Source organism: Pan troglodytes, chromosome 14 (assembly GCF_028858775.2).
Source record: "Pan troglodytes isolate AG18354 chromosome 14, NHGRI_mPanTro3-v2.0_pri, whole genome shotgun sequence".
In the NCBI taxonomy this organism is placed as follows: domain Eukaryota; kingdom Metazoa; phylum Chordata; class Mammalia; order Primates; family Hominidae; genus Pan; species Pan troglodytes.
Window position 1 is genome coordinate 29,968,164 of NC_072412.2, and position 17,749 is coordinate 29,985,912.

A 17,749-nucleotide genomic window follows, 5' to 3' on the forward strand; every position below is an offset into this window, starting at 1 on the left:
CTTGTGAGACTTAGGCAATTAGAACGGTTCCATGATATCATTCCCCTGAGGGTCCAGGAACTCCCCTAAGTTCCCAGTGTGGGTGCACAGTGTGAAACGCTGGAGGAGGGGAGAAGCAGCAGACATATTTCAGCACCAGCTACGCGTCTGACATGAGCTTTTGTTATCTCATTCACACTGCAGGAACATTGTCTCCATTATCATTATGATTGTTTCTACTTTATAGATAGGGAAACCGGCTCAGAGAAGGTGAGTAATGGACCCGAGGTCACACAGCTGTGAGACGCAGGGCCAGGATTTGGCTCCAGCTACTAGCCTGTAGCAGCATGGGCATGGCCCAGTGGAAAGACTAACACAAGATGAACATCCCAGCATCCTTCCAAAAGGCTCTCCAAGGAGATGGGTCCCACAAAGGTGCAACAGTCTCCAAGATTCCCTGACCTCACTGGACAGCCAGAGGTTGGGAATTCCTTCCCTTAAGTCAGCCCTGATCCTGGTGCCCCCCTGTACATTTCTCCCACTGACAACTGCTCAGGGAGGTTCCTCGCCAGGGATGTAAACAGGACAGGGTCAGACCCCAAGTGCCAAGTAGGTAGCCAAGGGGGACAGAGGCCCTGTCTAGGGTACCTGAAACACACTATGGAGGGGCTGGTGGAGAGATTCTACTCTCCACTTGGATCTTACGCAGGAGCAAGGAGGTAAAAAGAGTGACCACACACACTAGATTTCACAGTCAGTAAGGACTGAAACCTCTGATCTGCTGACTGGCTTCACCAGGAGGGATATCCTGGGAGTCCCAGGCAGGCCACTGGCAGCACCCGTGCTGTGGAACCCAGGATTCCTGCACCTGAAAGGGGAGTCTTCTGGGACCACCCCCGGAGCCCAGGAGGGCTGCACGTGTCAGGGGCCCACAGACAGGTGAAGAAACCCTTTAAGCCTCTTTCCTCGAGTGAAGGCCGACCTCCCCCACTCCCTGGCATTAGACATTCTGGTTCTGCAGGAGCTGCTGATGGTGGCGGTAGTAGGGGGAGAGTCTACATTTCGAATGAGCTTCCCTTCCTAGTGGTCTTGGTACAAGTCTGTGGGTGTATTTTGAAAACTGCTGCTTTCCCTCCAACACAGCTTCCCTTGCTGTCTCCTTGGACTGCAGCAGCGTTTCTTACAGCCAGGTGGCATCTCAGGGAATTCTCTGGAAGATGAGGCTACACCGAAGTCAAGAGGCGTCTTTGCTGGGCTCACTGTTGAGCTCTGTAAGGCCCCAGAGGAGGCCGTTTCTTGGACTCTGTGCAGGGAAACTTCTCTTGACTAGAAATACACCTGTCTTCTCTGCCCAAAGCCCAGAGTGGGTGGCCTGGGCTTGCAAAGAGGCGAGCAGGCTCAGGGCAGGATGGCTCCCTGCAGCTCTATGGCCTCGAATGGGGTAAGGGACTCCCTGGAGGCCTGAGTAATTTGGGCACTGGGAAAACAGGGTCCTCTATTTCTAGTTTTCCTGTCCAGAGCACCCCAGGGCTGTGTGCCTGGCCTTGTGGGGGCCGTGACCCTGACCCTGGCTCTCCCTAAGGTGACCACTCACCCTAGAAACACCCTAGAAACTCACCCTAAAAGATTTGCTAAACAGCAACTGTTTAGCTAATCTTCACATCTTTGAAGGTACAAAAGTCCCATGTGGGGCCTCGGGTCAGAGAACTGCCACAAACAGCCCGTGAATTCATTAATCCTTCCCCAGCCTCTCGGTTTGGCTGCATTCATTCATGTATCCATTCAACACATAGCACTGAGCATCTACTGTGTTTGGATTTTGGGGGAATCTTTGGGTAGCTTCAGCTACTAGGACAAAGAACACCGCCCCGAGATATACATGCCTGGACGATGAGTCCTGTGCATCTACACAACATTTCTGAATGTTCTGAAAAGGAAAAATAATAATAAACAAATGTGTGAGGTAGTGATTAAGATATTCACAATATTTCCCTTTAAAACAGGAAAGTCTGACAGCTAAAGAGGAGAAACGACTTTGCTGTCCCCCGGACTCCCACTTCAATTTAGACTCCTGATTGCTTTCTTGATCTTTCAGGGTTATAACCGCGATCTCAATGACTAATAGAAAACTCCATTAGGCTCCGTCTTTATGAAGGGAATTAATGACTTCGTAAATTTAGTGCTTCGTAAACATAGGAAGGGGAGCACTTCCCTCAGGCTTGACGATTCCCTGGCAGGGAGGGAGGCTGGATAGGAAAGGAAACGCTTCCAGCCTGCTGAGAGGCCTCCTCACCCAAGCATTCTCTGCTGCTCCTTAGAAAGCCAGGCCCCACAAGGCTTGGGTGCGCCAAGATCCTGAAAAAGAAGTCAACACGAAGGCACGAGAGCTGGGAGCCAGGGAGAAAGAGATGCGTCCGCCGACTTGAAAAAAAATACCAACTGGTGAAATTTTCAAATATACATGCAGATTTTAATTACAAATGTGTGTCCTTGGCAAGTCCAGCTTTTGTCCTGGATTAGAGAAATCTGTTGTTTAGACAGGCCAAACCCACAGACGAATTATTTTCTTTGTTCTTTCAAGCTTTTTAGGCCTGGCCAATGACATAAAATCTTTCAGGGGGAAAAACACCAAACTCTCAGACACACATTCAGAAGGCAGCATAGGGAAGGAGAGGCTGTAGGATCGAGGTCTTGGGTTTCCTTGCTGGAATGAATGAGGCAAGTTATTTCTACTTGAAGGAGGGGAGGTGGGTGGAAGAGGAAAGGGAAGGGCTCATTTTATAGAATAATGGCATTTCCAGGGGCTTCTGCAAAGAAGTTTTCCTGGTCCACTGATGCTTTCTGCTTCAAAACTGCCCTTCTTCAGAGACCAGCTGTGTCTGCTCAGCCCCTCTCTCCTTGAGAATAGCACAGCAACAGTTTTGCAAATTTTCAAAGACTGATGTCTTTGAAAGTACATCAGTCCCATCTGGGGCCTCAGAACTGCCATGAACAGACCCAATGAATTCATTAGTTCTTCCCCAGCCTCTTGGTTTGGCTTCATTAATTCATTCAACAGATAGCACTGAGCACCTACCATGTCTGGATTTTGGGGGCAATCTTTGAGTTTCAGGAATTAAGGCCTTCGAGAAGTCTCTCAATACTTGTAATAGCAAGAGCAGCCACATATATTACTTAGGGGATAGATGATTATTTCCTTCCCTTCCTTCTTTCCTTCCTTCCTTCCTTCCTTCCTTCCTGTCTTTCTGTCTTTCTGTCTTTCTTTCCTTTTTCTCTTTCTCTCTTTCTTTCTTTTTTTTCTGAGACAGGGTGTTGCTCTGTCTTCCAGGCTGGAGTGCAGTGGCACGATTTTGGCTCACTGCAGCCTCCACCTCCTGGGCTCAAGCAATTCTCCTGCCTCAACCTCCAGAGTAGCTGGAACTACAGATTCACACCACCATGCCTGGCTAATTTTTGTATTTTTGGTAAAGACGGGGTTTCACCACGTTGGCCAGGCTGGTCTCAATCTCCTGACTTCAAGTGATCAGCCTGCCTCGGCCCGGCAAAGTGCTGGGATTCCAGGCATGGGCCGCCACGCCTGGCGATAGATGAATTTTTGAGTGACCCTGCCATGACTTTCTCCTTGTTCCTTGATAGGTTTTGAAAGCACCAGCCAGACTAGTGAAATGGTATTGCTGGTTTGCAATACTCTTGATGGAAAAAAGTTTAAATTTGTACCTCCCTCCTTTTTTTTTCAATCAGCCACCTAAGTTCTCTAATAAATTAATATACACTTTCAGAAATTAGAAAATAAAAAAAGAAGGCTTTGTGTATTACATGCAAAAGAGAAAAGTCTAGAAGATACTAGTCAGAGGTGTCCGAGTCAAAGGTTAATCAAAATTAAAAGAAATAGTAAAGAAGTAGTACAGGAAAATGTCACCACTTGGGAAGGCTGGCAGATAATTTTAAAATCCTCTTTTCCACAAAAGATTACAGGTAACACACATTCATGAGTCCTTTGACCCAATGCAAGGTCACAGAGAGAATGTATCTGACACCTATTTTATTTGTGTTCTGCTCTATTCCAAAAAGGACTTAAGGTGGTTTGAAGAGGAGGAGACATAAAATAAAAGTTAAATATGTACTAAAAGCCTGAGCAAAAAAGAAAGGAAAGAAAAGAGTGGCAACATAAAATAGAGGCCGGAACAAGGTGGGGAAAATTAAAAGCACACCGTGCAGGTTGATATGGTTCCTTCCTGTGGGCCGTGAGTTTGGCTCTAGGAGTTAACTGGGAAAGGGAAACAGATGAATATTAAACATAAAAGCAGATCGATTGCTTAGGAGACCACTATTTTTGGAATCCAGGAATGGCAGGCCTTTCTCCTGCAGGCCTTTCCCCACCATCTGTATAATGTACTAAGCCACAGCCCTAATAGCATAATAGCATCCTGTATCTGATGTGGCCTCAAGCGGTTCAGAATTTGGAACTGTGGATCTGCTTAGGACTTCAGTTTCCTTGTTTCATAATCTGCTCCCAAATACCCCATATCTGGGCATATTCTTATTTGATTCAGGTCTGCTGTGGTCCAGATCTTTAAGACTCTGCCCTGCAAACAGACAGTATAGAAAATATCATCAGTGACCATGTTATTTAACCTCCACATTATCACCCACATCTTCATGAGTGTGAGGGTCCAAATGGTACTGATAAGAAAAGTTAGTAAGAGGCAAGGTCACCTGCAGTGTCTCGGGTAACAGACACCACATCTCTGCAAGCCCCAGCCTTCTGCCTGCCAGGTGGAGGGGCAGACTCCATCTGATCTCAGAAAATTTGAGAACCTTCCAGGCACAGTGGCTCGCACCTTTAATTCCAGCACTTTGGGAGGCCGAGGCTGGTGAATCACTTGAGGTCAGGAGTTTGAGACGAGCCTGGCCAACATGGCGAAACCCCGTCTCTACTAAAAATACAAAAATTATCCGGGCATGGTGGCACGCGCCTGTAGTCACAGCTTCTCGGAGGCTGAGGCAGGAGAATCGCTTGAATCCTGGAAGTGGAAGTTGCAGTGAGCTGAAATCATACCACCGCACTCAGGCCTGTGTGACAGAAACAGACTCTGTCTCAAAAAAAAAAAAAAAAAAAAAATTGAGAACCTTCCCAGGGCCCACCTACAGTTGACTCTTGAGTAATGAAGGCTTCAGGAGTGCCAATCCCCACACAGTTTAAAATCTATATACAACTTTTGACTCCCCCAAACTGAACTACTAATAGCCTACTGTTGACTGGAAGCCTTATTGATAACATAAATAGTCGATTCACACATATTTTGTATGTTAATGTATTATATACTATATTCTTACAATAAAGTAAGCTAAAGAAAAGAAATTGTTATTTAAAAAATCATAAGGAAGAGAAAATATGTCGACTACTCATTAAGTGGAAGTGGATCGCCATAAAGGCCTTCAGCCTTGTGGTCTTCTGAGTAGGCTGAGGAGGAGGAGGAAGAGGAGGGGGTGGTCCCGCTGTCTCAGGGGTGGCAGAGGCAGAAGAAAGTCCACCTCTAAGTGGACACGCGCAGTTCAAACCTGTGTTGTTCAAGGTCAACTGTACACGCCACCGAGACCAGAATGGGTGATTTGATATTTGTCAGTGGCAACAACTCAATATTCTATCCTTTAGATGTTTTCTCACTCTGGTCACATTTAATGTGTTTAATTGATGCTGTGTGGAAGCTTCTTCACGTTAGAGGATAAATAAGCCATTCCCTTTGATAGGAGCCTGGGGCTTTCCCTGCGAGGAGGGCACTTTGGGAGCAGCCTTCTCATTAGAGGGCAATTAGCCGGGCTCCCGCACCCGGTGCCCTGAGCGGGGCTCCTAAGTAGGCAGGGCAGACGCGCCATCTAGTGGCAGCTCTCAGGACGTCCACACGCCTGCTCCTGCGGGCTCCCGCGCCCTGGGGTGGCAGGCACTGGCATGCTAGAGGTTAACGAGGAGGTGCCCTCCTTCCAGCGTGGATGAGCCTTTCCGTGAGGGTGACCGGAAAGGCGCCTGGGCTGCTGACGGTGTCAAGTGTAGGCAAGAAATACGGCTGATCAAGAAGCGACTTGACCTCCCTCGCACAAGACTGAGTCCCTTTGCGGCAGGGGCCCTCCCCGCCGCGAACCCTACTTGGAACCTTGCGCCATGCGATGTCTCTGTAATTCTAGGCCACGGAAGCCCTGGGTCACCCTTTCAGCCTGGTTCTCTCCGGTGGTGCTGGCGTGTTTCTCCTGTCTGTTGGGGTCAGCTGCGTCCAACCTCGGCTCCTGCAGGATTGCCCGGGCAACCCAGAGGAGATGGGTGGGCGTGGAGGTCCTCCCTGGATGACCCTTCCCACCATTTCAACATCATTAGGAATTTAACAGGCTTTTGCAAGAAGGCCCGGGTACGCATCCCCCCATTTATAGTAGGATTTCCAGGACAAAATGTATTCCACTCTCTAAACAACAAGCAACATGTATACAACCCATTCATAAGGTAAAGATTCCCTTGCCTACACCTAGCTTCTCCTGCCCAAGCATGGCCTTGTCGTTCTCTTCCCCAGGTCAAGTTCAGGACCTAGCAGCTGGGAATGCACATTTTCTAAGTTAAGAGTGGAAGAGTCCCAGCTTGGCTTAGATGGAGTCACATATAGGATTCAGATTTGCCTTGGCAGGTCTGATGGACCTTAGTGAGGGTCCGCCAGCAGCTGTGCACAGCAGCTGCCCAGGGCCATGCAGCAGGCATGGCACTCGCCTTCCAGGAAGGATTCCAGGCCCAGCTACAAGGAGCGTGGCTACTGACAGCTGTCCACTCACAGCTCGTCAGACTAAGCTTCAGCTTTCAAAAAGGACTGTGCCCTCCTTGGGCTGGCCCAGGCCCACATCAGAGCAAGGAAGTGGCCCAAAGGCCTGGCATTTCTGCCCACCACGGGATTCCTCTCCTGGGTGGTCTGTGCTCCAGAGCTCTCTGTGGGGCTGGCTCACTTCTCCCCTGGCCCCTCCACAGGAGTTACTCAGCCATAGCCCCTCTGCACACATAACTCTATCTGGGAGCCTTTCCCGGAGGGTACAACCTAACTGGTTGGCTCATCCTATAGAAGCCAGTGTCCTTGACTTTTTCAGGTGATGAACCTCTTTTGAGAGGATGCTGATAACTGTGAGCATCTTCCCAGGATTTGCACATGTCCAGTGTCAGAGTGCAGGTCCCCCAAGGCCATCCCGCGGGCCTTCACAGGGAGTCGGGTTGAGGACCTCTGACTGAAGGAGGTTGGGAGGAGGCGAAGTCGGGGAATGAGGAAAATGGGGCTGGGGGATAATAACAGGGCTTCTGGCGCTGGAGAGGAGGGTTAATTCTCATTTCTGACTCACAGCGCAGCCTCCCATGAGTTCATGGATTCTGTGGGAAAAACCAAAAGCCAATTCCCTCAAGTGCTAATGTCAGGCCCTGCAGGCAGGTGGCCGGCGGTGGCCCCATATGGCTCTGGCACAATGAGGGCTTCAGAGAACAGAGCCGCCTCTGCCTGGGGAGTGCCAGTGGCATCAGCAGCAGGGGTGGTGCCCAGTCACCCATCTGGCAGAGGCTGGCTGGGCACCGTCTCCTCTGGGTAACGTGGTGCCCACCAAGCCCTGGAAGCAAGGCCTCCCAGCACCTTTGCAAGCAGCAGATATCATCTAGCAATGTCCAGCTGGATGGAAAGAAGATACAACAGCTGGAAAGTGGCATTTGCTGACCTCCTCCAGAAAGTCTCTTTCCAAAATAATTGGCAAGGGTTTCAGGTGTTAGATATTCTTCACTGACAGGTGAAGAAGGAGCTAACAAGATTGTGCAGGAATGAGAAGTCGTATTTAGGATGTACGACAGCAGACACACAGCACACACACACACACACACACACATGCACACACACACACACACCCCAGGGGCTGTTTTCAGCACTCACTTATATTAACTGACTTAATCCACATACAGCCTCATGTGCTAGCTCCTATTATTATCTCATTTTACTCGCAAAAAAACTGATGCACAGAAAGGTTTAGCAACCTGCTAAAGTCACGCAGCTGAAAAGTGGCAGAGCTGGGATCTGAGCCAGGAAGCAAGGCACAAGGTCTGTGCTCTTCATCTCCTTCTATGCTGGCTCTATGCTTGCTAGCGGCCGTGAACTTGGACCTTGGGGTGGGAGGGCTCTGCGTTCATTCCCAGCCCCCCTTGTTACTGGCTGTGTAATTTCAGGTCGGTTTCATTCTTCTCTTTGACTCAGTTTCCTCAACTGAGTGTAAAATGATAGTGATCCTACCTCATAAAGATGTGTGAGGCTTAAATGAGCTAATTACGTAAAAGATTTTTGCTGCCACACAGAAAAATGCTCAGTCTGACATTGAATATATATGAAATTTTTGGATCTGCGCCACCCACAGAACTCAGAGTAGGTTCTTTAAATAAACTTCTGCCCCAGACTCCCAGGCCAGCCCAGCCACTGAAGGCACCAAGACAGGAGCCCTGTGTCCACTCCAGCCCTGAGGCTCAGGAAGCCAGGCAAGAGCATTTCCCAGTGGATTCCTGGCTGGGCCCAGCCTGGGGCCTCTCAGTGCTCCTGGTAGCCTTGCACTTTCTATCTCCAAGGGAAGCTTGAGTGCTGGAAGCCTGCCCGCCCCTGCACATTCCTACCAGCGCCTGAAATCAATGATGCCCTTGTTCTCCTTGGAGGCGTTGGATGTGTGGGAGAAGGTTGAGGGCACACTGTCATCCCACCAAGCTGTCTGGAAAGCTGGAGGGAGCATGAAAGGCTGGGGAGCACCCAGTCCTGCATAGGTACCTCCTGCTTCAAATCAGCCAGATCCAGGGACTCACACCGTGGCATCAATGTGAGGAGCACTATAAGAGGATACCCTTCTAGTGGGTTTCAAAGCACCTGATTAATACAAATGTAATCAACACGAAGCTTTTCTACTACATATTCTTTGTGTAAAGCCATATGCACTCACATTCAGAAATACTAAAGATCAGGTCTAGAAAAATATTCCTACAGGCAGAAAGAAGAGAGAGTCCAGTTCTAAACACAGGGAAGGGTTGAAGAAGCACAGTGGGTGAGGGAGAGCCCATGTGGGTGGGAGAGGATGAGGGCACAGGTGGACATTGTTTTAAAATTTGGTAGTGGCAAATTGGAAGCACAATGTAATTTCACTTACAATTTGCCTTCCATCAAATAGGATCCCCAAATACCCAAAGGCCTTAAATGGAGGCTTTTCTTTAACGATCTCAAATTTTTAACTTTTGCTAGGTGTGGTGGTTCACGCCTATAATCCCAGCACTTTGGGATACTGAGGCGGGCAGATCACCTCAGGCCAGGAGTTCGAGACCAGCCTGGCCAACATGGTGAAACTCTGTCTCTTCCAAAAATACAAAAACTAGCTGGGCGTGGTGGATCGAGCCTGTAATTCTAACTACTCGGGAGGCTGAGGCAGGAGAATAGCTTGAATCCGGGAGGCGGAGGTTGTGGTGAGCCAGATGGCACCACTGCAATTCAGCCTGGGCCGCAGAGTGAGACTCCATCTCAAAAAATATATATATATATATATTTAAACTTCCACTTCTCATTTCAGAATTCATGAATCTTGTCTCCTTAATGTTTTTCTGTCATGGCACGGTATTAAGAGTTTGTCTTCAGAGTATGGTCTCATCATCCAAATCAACTCTATAAGCCACAGATTCCTCCATTCACATTTTAGCTGGAGGCATGGCTACTTCTAAGGACTAAAAATAGTCACGTTGTCCTGACTTCCTTTTCCTCTTGGCAGAATCAGAGCCTGAGTCATGTATGATCTTTCACGGAAGAACATGCCTTTGCACTACAAGTGGTATTTTTTCTCTCAAAAAATAAATTTGTATAAATATATTTTTTCTAACAAATGCTGTTATAAATGCACCAGGAAAATTTATTTTCAAAAACTGCCCTAAAGCTAACACTTTAAAATTGTATTCTTGTTTGTTTTTACTCAATAAATATTAAGTGCTTATCATATGCCATGCACTAGTCTAGTTGCTTTTCTGGACCTTTGATTTTAGAACAAGCACTTTTTTTTTCTTTTCCTGAGAGCTGAGGTCTCACTATATTGTCCAGGCTGGACTTGGATTCCTGGGCTCAAGTGATCCTCCTGCCTCAGCCTCCTAAGTAGCTGCGAACACAGGTGTGCACCACTGCACCCAGCTAGAACAAACACGTCTTTTAAAGGAGCGAACTAGTTTCAGAGTGTTAAGGTGGAAAGTGGCTGGCTAGAGGAGTGAGGCTGGGGGTATTTCCAGAGACAGACTCGCTGGGGAGGCCTTTCAGAGCAGATGAGAGTTGAGCCGTGAATGCCCAGGCAGGGCCAGCCACATAAATGTAGAGTAGTAAAGTAGTTTAGGCAGCAGTGCAGCAAGTGCAAAGGCACTGGGGTAGGGATACACTGAGTGAGCCCAAGGAATAGAGGGTGGCTGTGGCTGGGGCAGAGTGAGGAAATACCATTAAAGAGATTAGCAGGCCGAGTAAGGCGGGGCTCTGGGTGCCAGAATGAGCCGAAAGGTTTCATTGTAAATGCCCTGCAGAGCTTTTAAAAGTTTTTAAGCTAGGAAGTAACTTGCTCTGATTTGTGCTTTATAGAGCTCCTTTGCTGTCAAGGAGTTGCTGCAAAACAGTATGGGGAAAATGGAACAGTGAGGAGGGGTGCAGCTGAAACGAGACTGGCCATGAGTTGGTAAGTATTACAGTTGGGTATCTGGGTATATTTTGTGTATGCTTGAAAATTCTTAGAACAAAAGTTTCAAAAGAACTCTTTTTTTTATTTTTATTTTTTTTTGAGATTGAGTCTCACTCTATTGCCCAGGCTGGAGTGCAGTGGTGCGATCTCAGCTCACTGCAATCTCCACCTCCCAGGTTCAAGGAATACACCTGCCTCAGCCTCCCAAGTAGCTGGGATTACAGGCATGCACCACCACACCTGGCTAATTTTTGTTTTTTGTATTTTTAGTAGAGATGGGATTTCACCATGTAGGCCAGGCTGGTTTTGAACTCCTGACCTCAAGCGATCCTCCTTCCACAGCTTCCCAAAGTGCTGAGATTACAGGCGTGATCCACCATGACTGGCTTCAAAATAACTTTTTATACTGCAAAGGAAACAAATGGAAACAGAACCCTTTAAAAGGCACACAAACAAAATAAAATAATAGCCTAACACTCTCTTTGGCTGCTCTGTGGAGAACAGATCATGGAAGGATGGGTGGGAGGAGGACATTCAGCTAGAAGGATTTTGCAGTAGTTCAGGCAACACATGGCAGGAGCTTGGTCTGGGGGTAGCAGAGTCCATGAAGTAGGTGTGGGATGGTTTGGAGATGAAGCCAGTTGGACTTGCTGATGGACTGTGTGTTGAGGTGATGGAGCCTGGGGGTGGGAGAGGGGATTGACACAAGTGACCAAAGGCAAGTTATCATCTCCAAACGTGCCTTTTGCCACTAGATGGGACTGTCATCTACTGAACCGCATTAACTAGCTTGATTAGCTGGAGAAAAGGTATTAATCATGTTTTTCATTTTTTGATGCTTTGACATCTTGGGTGTCGAACATGGAAATGTCACATGATGGGAGGGCCCTTGAGTCATCCCTCCAAGGAGAACTGCATGACCTAAAATATTCATATTGAACTTTGCATGAGTGAGAAATAAACTTTCAGTGGCTTAATTTAAGCTTCTGAGGTGTGGGGGTTATAGATTCCAGCAATTGGCCTATTCTGACTGATGCAACTGCCTGCTCCAAGTGGACAGAAATCTCATGGATAATTGAAATAATAAGTAATTCCCAAATGATAGTTTAGCCAGTTAATGAGAAGCAAATTACTCCTTCTGCCCACTGTATGATAAGGGTTGTTAATGAATATCAAAATGACCAGAAGACTGGGAACAAAAGGGGGGAGGAGAAATGAAGGGCCTTGAAAAATGTGTTTACTGACCAGCCAAGCTCTGAGAACATCACTTAGCCAATCTATAGAGGGAGCTGAGAGTAAGAAAATAAACTTTAACATAGTGAGTCCTGAATCAGTTATTCATTCATTCTTTTTTTTGAGACAGAGTCTTGCTCTGTCGCCCGGGCTGGAGTGCAGTGGCATGATGTCAGCTCACTGCAACCTTTGCCTCCTGGGTTCAAGCGATTCTCTTGCCTCAGCCTCCCTAGTAGCTGGGATTACAGGCGCATGCCACCAAGCCCGGCTAATTTTTGTATTTTTAGTAGAGAAGAGATTTCCCCATGTTGGCCAGTCTGGTCTCAAACTTCTGACCTCAGGTGATCCACCCGTTTCAGCCTCCCGAAGTGCTGGGATTACAGGCATAAGCCACTGCACCCAGCCTCATTCATTCAATAAGCATGTAGCGAACACCTACTGTGTGCCAGGCACTGTGCTAGATGCTGGATATACTGTGGAAAATAAATTTTACATGGTACCTGTCCTGAAAGAAATTATAATCTAGTCGTGGAGATAGAGACAAAAATGAATGAATGAAACAGTAAGTGAAACAACTGTAAGTTGGATCAGGGGCTATGAAGGAGTCAGACTAAGGCTTGAGATAGCACAACCAAGGGAGATTGACTTTAATGGGGAGCAGGGGACTAAGGGAAGAGAAAGTGCAGGCTACAGGCAGAGGCAGGGTAGAGACCAGGAGTGGGAGAACGAGTGGCAGGTGGAGAAGGGAGCATGAGGCATTCTGGGCAGCGGGACAGCATGTGCAAAGGCCCTGAGGCTCTAAGGCTGTACACATTTGAGCAGCTGATTAAAGACCAGTAGGACAGAAGGAGGAGGTGAGGGAAAGTGGCATAAAATTAGGTGGAGAAAAAGACAGAGGTGGATCACACAGGGCCTGGGGCACAGTGAGAATGTTGACTTTTATTCTCATTTCAGTCTCCCTGCTTCCTGGCCTTTCTATTTAAAAGCACCCATCTTCACCTTCTCCCAAAGGCTCTGGAAGTTTTACAGACAGCATCTTTCTAGCCTCGCCCTGCGTCTCTTTCTAGTCATTTGACTGAGGCTGAACAAAGCCCAGATGGGAGTTTCATTCCCTTCACCTCCCCCAACTCCCAGCGGAGGGAGGCTGGCCCCAGACACAGGACACAGCTTCCTGACCCTGCAGGCAGGAGCCTGGCTTGTTGGTGAGTGGGCCTCCTCATTGCTGCTGGAGTTTTCCATCCTCATTCCACAACAAGCCAAGTCAGCAAGTTGGTGCCAGGAACCTTCACACCTTGTGCTTTGGGATCTGAGGGGAAACACACACACACCGGCACCACCCTCCCTGAGCCCGGGAATGAAGCCAGCATCAGCGGAGAGCAACCTACAGAGGAAAATGATGGAGTAATTCCCTGGGCACACTTCAGGCGTGGTGCCAGGTAACAGGCCCTGCCAGGGGGTGACAGAGGTGGTACCATGGCATGTCTGGGGCCTGCCCCGAGACACCAGCTGGCAGCAGCCACACTCTGTCCTTAGCAGCACTCGCAGCAGTCCAACACTTTGGTTGTCACGCAAGACACGCTGTTTCTGACAGGACGCCGCAGCCGGGTAACACGGGCAGATGCAGAGGGCACTGTCCTGCGGCGCTTTTTTGAAAGCACGCCATTTTTCTTCCCTACCCAATTAACTTTCCAGAGACCCATCCCGAAGGACTGGATTCATCACTAGAACCAACAAGATGAGGATTTGTAGAGCCGGCTGCCGCGCCGCCGAGGCTCCTAGTGGGTTATCTGCGTGGCTTGCCTGACCTCAGCAGAAATCCTCAGCGCAGGGCCCAGAGCTGTGTGAGCACCTGCAATTGAAGAATTCACAATTACAAGTCATGTGTCTAAATTGGCAGGCTTTCAAGAAAGTCCCACCAATCTTCAAGCACACAGCCGCCAAGGGCCACGTAAAATGTTTGTAGCTTTAATATACGGTTTCATTTGCTTGAATATCATCAGCTTGGGTGCAGATAATCAAAGAATGGCTCAGGATGGAGAATTTAATAAGAGAATTCGGCCAGGGCTGCCAAGCCATATATGTGCTAATGTTGCAATTTCAACCTTGGACTTAAGGTCAAGATTAATTTAGTGAAAAATATTATTTCACGATGTAACAGACACCTTCTGAGTTGGAGAGCCGAGGAATTCTGGAGGATGGATGAGGCATGGGTGTGTCTAGAGACCTCATGGCAAAAGTGGCTGCATTGCCCCCTCAAATGTTAGTTAATATTTGGGCACATTTGAGAGATAACAACATAGGCAGATTTTTCTTTAACTTTTTATTATGGAAAATCAAACATATGCTATATTAGAAAGAACAGTATAGGAAGTGGAAACTTTTTCTTTACAGGGCCAGATAGTAAATAATTTTGGTTTCCCAGGCCATATGTTCTCCGCCTCAACTATACAGCTCTATTGTCACACAAAAGCAGCTATCGATAGTGTATAAATGAATGGTGATGTCTTCTAATAAAACTTTATTTATGGATGCTGACATTTGAATTTCACAAAATTTTTACATGTTATTAATAGTCTTCTTTTTTCCTGACTTTTGTACCATTTAAACATATAAAAATCTTTCTTAGTTCCCAACCCTTGCAAAAACAGCTGGTGGGCTAGAGTTGGCCTGCAGGTCACAGTCTGCCCAGCCCCGAAGTACGGAGAAGGACCCCCAGCCCCGAAGTACGTAGAAGGACCCCCATCCCCAACACCTGGTTTCAACAAAAGTCAGCTCATGGCCAATCTTGTTTCATCTATTCTCCTATCCTTTTTTCCTCTCCTTGGATTCTTTGAGACAAACCCTCATCAACAAATTATTTCATCCATATTCATATTTCAGTACTTATCTCTAAAAGAGGATTCAAATTTTAAACAAAAAAGTACAATATCATGATCACATCTAAAAATATTAACAATTCCATAATATCATCAAATATCCAATCAATATTCAGTTTTTCCAATTGTCTTATAAATGTTTATTATTATATATTTTAGATTTTTTCCCCCATTCAATTTATTTGTTTGAATCAAGATCTAAATAAGATCAATATGTTGCAAATATATTGCAATTGCTTGATAGATCTCTTAAGTCTTTGTTGTTGTTGCCGTTGTTGAGACAAGGTCTCACTCTGTCCCCAAGGCTGGAATACAGGGGGCCAGACCATGGCTCACTACAGCCTGACCTCCTTGGGCTCAGATGATCCTCCCACCTCAACCTCCCATGTAGCCTGGATTACAGGTGTGCACCACCATGCTTGGCTAATTTTTATATTTTTTTGTAGAGATGGGATTTCCCCGTGTTGCTCAGGCTGGTCTTGAACTCCTAGGCTCAAGTGATTGGACCTCCTCGGTCTCCCAAACCACTGGGATTACAGGCATGCATCACCATGCCCAGCTTCCTAAGTCTCTTTTAATCTGTGAGTTTCCTTTCCCACCCGCACCTCTTTTGTACACATTATTTGTTGAAGAAATTGTGTGGTTCGTTCTGTAGGATTTCCTGGAGTCTGGGTTTTGCTGATTGCATCTCTGTGCTGTTTTTGGATGTGTTGCTTTGTCCTCTGTATTTTCTACAATATAACAGTATTTTCTGCCAAATGGAAGTTAGAGCTAAATGTTTGATGGCATTCGGGTCTTACTGTTGTCTTGTTTTTTGGTAAGATTACTCTACAGGTGGAACTGTGTTCTCCCATCAGAAAGCACACGTGTGGTTGCTTCTCTTTTTCTGACGCTAGCAGCCATTGATAATTATGGCCTAGATTCATTACTTAAAAAAATTAATAGACTTTATTTTTAAATCAGTTTTGAATTTATAAAAAAGTGAGCAGATAGTACAGAGTTCCAATATACTCCCTTTCATACACAGTTTCATCTATAATTAACATTTTGCATTAGTGTGATATATTTGTTGCAGTTGATGAACCAATATTGATCCATTCCTATTAACTAAAGTCCATTGTTTACATTAGGGCTTACTGTTTTATACGGTTCTACAGTTCACAAATGCGTAGTGACATGTTTCTACCATGAAAGTATCACACGGGAATAGTTTCACTGCCCTAAGAATCTCCTGTGCTCCACCCGTTCATCCATCCTTGCACCTAAACCCCTGGCAACCACTGGGCTTTTTACTATACCTATAGTTTAGCCTTTTGCAGAACATCATATGGTTGGAATCATACTGTAAGCAGTCTTTTCAGATTTATTTCTTTCACTTAGCAATGTGCATTTACGATTCCTCCGTGTCCTTTTGTAGCTTGACCAAGCCCACAGTTCTTTTCAGCACTGAAAAATATTTCATTGTATGGATGTGCCACAGTTTGTTCATCAGTTCACTGAGTGAAGAACATCTTGGTTAGTTCCAGTTTTCGGCAACTATGAATAAAACCTCTATAAACATTTATATGCAGATTTCTATGTGGACATAAGTTTTCAGCTTAAATAGGTAAATATTAAGGAGCATCATTGTTGGATCGTTTGGTTAGAATATGTTTAGCTTTTTAGAAACTACCAAACTATTTTTCAAAGTGGCTGTACCATTTTGCATTCCTACCAGCAATGAATAAGAATTCCTTCTATCCCACATCCTTGACAACATTTGGTATTACCAGTTTTTTGGGATTTGGGCCATTCTGATAGATGTATAATGATGTGCCATTGTTGTTTTAATTTGTATTTACTTCACGACTTAAGATATCAATGGAATGTCTTTTTTATACACTTATTTGCTATCTATGTGTTTTCTTTAGTGAGGTTTCTGTTCAGATGAAATTGAGTTTTTTTCATTGTTGAGTCCTAAAACTTCTTTGTGTATTTTAGATATAAGCCCTTTGTTAAATATGCGCTTGACAATATTTTCTCCCAGTCTGTGGCTTTGTCTGTTCATTCTCTTAATAGTGCATTTTACAGAGCAGAAGTTTTTAATTTTAATAAAGTCCACCTTCCCAAATTTTCCTCTCACGGATCATGCATTTGATTTTGCATCTAAAACATTATCACCCAATGCAAGGTGACCCATATTTTCTCTTATATTATCTTCTAAGAGTTTTATAATTTTGCATTTTACAGTTAGGCCTATAATCCATTTTGAGTTAGCTTTTGTGGAAGGTGTAATGTCTGTATCTAGAATCGTTCTTTTGCATGTAGATGCCCAGTCGTTCCCGCAATATTTGTTGAAAAGCTTATCCTTTCTCCACTGAATTGCCTTTGTTTCCTTGTCAAAGATCAATTAATTGACTACATTTGTGTGGATCTGTTTCTGTTCTGCTCCACTGATCTATTTGTCTATTCGCTCATCAATATCACTCTGTCCTGATTACTGTAGCTTTATGGTAAGTATTGAAGTCAGGTAATGTCAGTCCTCTGGCTATGCTCTTTTTCAGTATTTTGTTGGCTTTTTCACCTCTCCGTGAAAACTGTAAAATTCAGCTTTTTGATAGCCACACAAAAACTTGTTGGAATTTTAATTGGGATTGCATTGACTCTATAGATGAAGCTGGGGGATATTGGCATCTTAATAATATTGAGTTTCCTTATCAGTAAACATGGGATATCACTCCATTTATTAAGATCTCTGATTGTTTTCATCAGAGTTGTATCGTTTTCCACATATAGATTCTATACATGTTTTGTTTGATTTATATCAAAGTATTTCATTTTTTGGTGTTCATGAAAATGACATTATATTTTTTAATTTTAAATTCCAATTGCTAACTGCTGGTTTAGATCCATTCATTTTTTAGGACTTGAATAATGGTGATATTCTAATT

At 45.7% G+C, this 17,749-nt stretch overlaps 1 protein-coding gene across 5 annotated transcripts in view; it reads left to right on the forward strand.

Annotated features, from left to right (window-relative positions):
* The window catches only part of ALOX5AP (arachidonate 5-lipoxygenase activating protein), a 147,168-nt gene that overhangs the window by 63,570 nt on the left and 65,849 nt on the right, over positions 1-17,749 (forward strand). The window contains exons 5-6 of one of the 5 annotated variants that reach the window (XM_063792038.1): positions 10,614-10,707; positions 15,266-15,400. In XM_063792038.1, coding sequence (XP_063648108.1) covers positions 10,614-10,686 — 73 coding nt within the window. In that variant the 3' untranslated portion in view covers positions 10,687-10,707; positions 15,266-15,400. Of the gene's footprint in view, positions 1-10,613; positions 10,708-12,897; positions 14,479-15,265; positions 15,401-17,749 lie in introns of those variants that run through there. The other 4 variants (XM_024348502.3, XM_063792035.1, XM_063792036.1 and 1 more) reach the window with 4 other exon arrangements.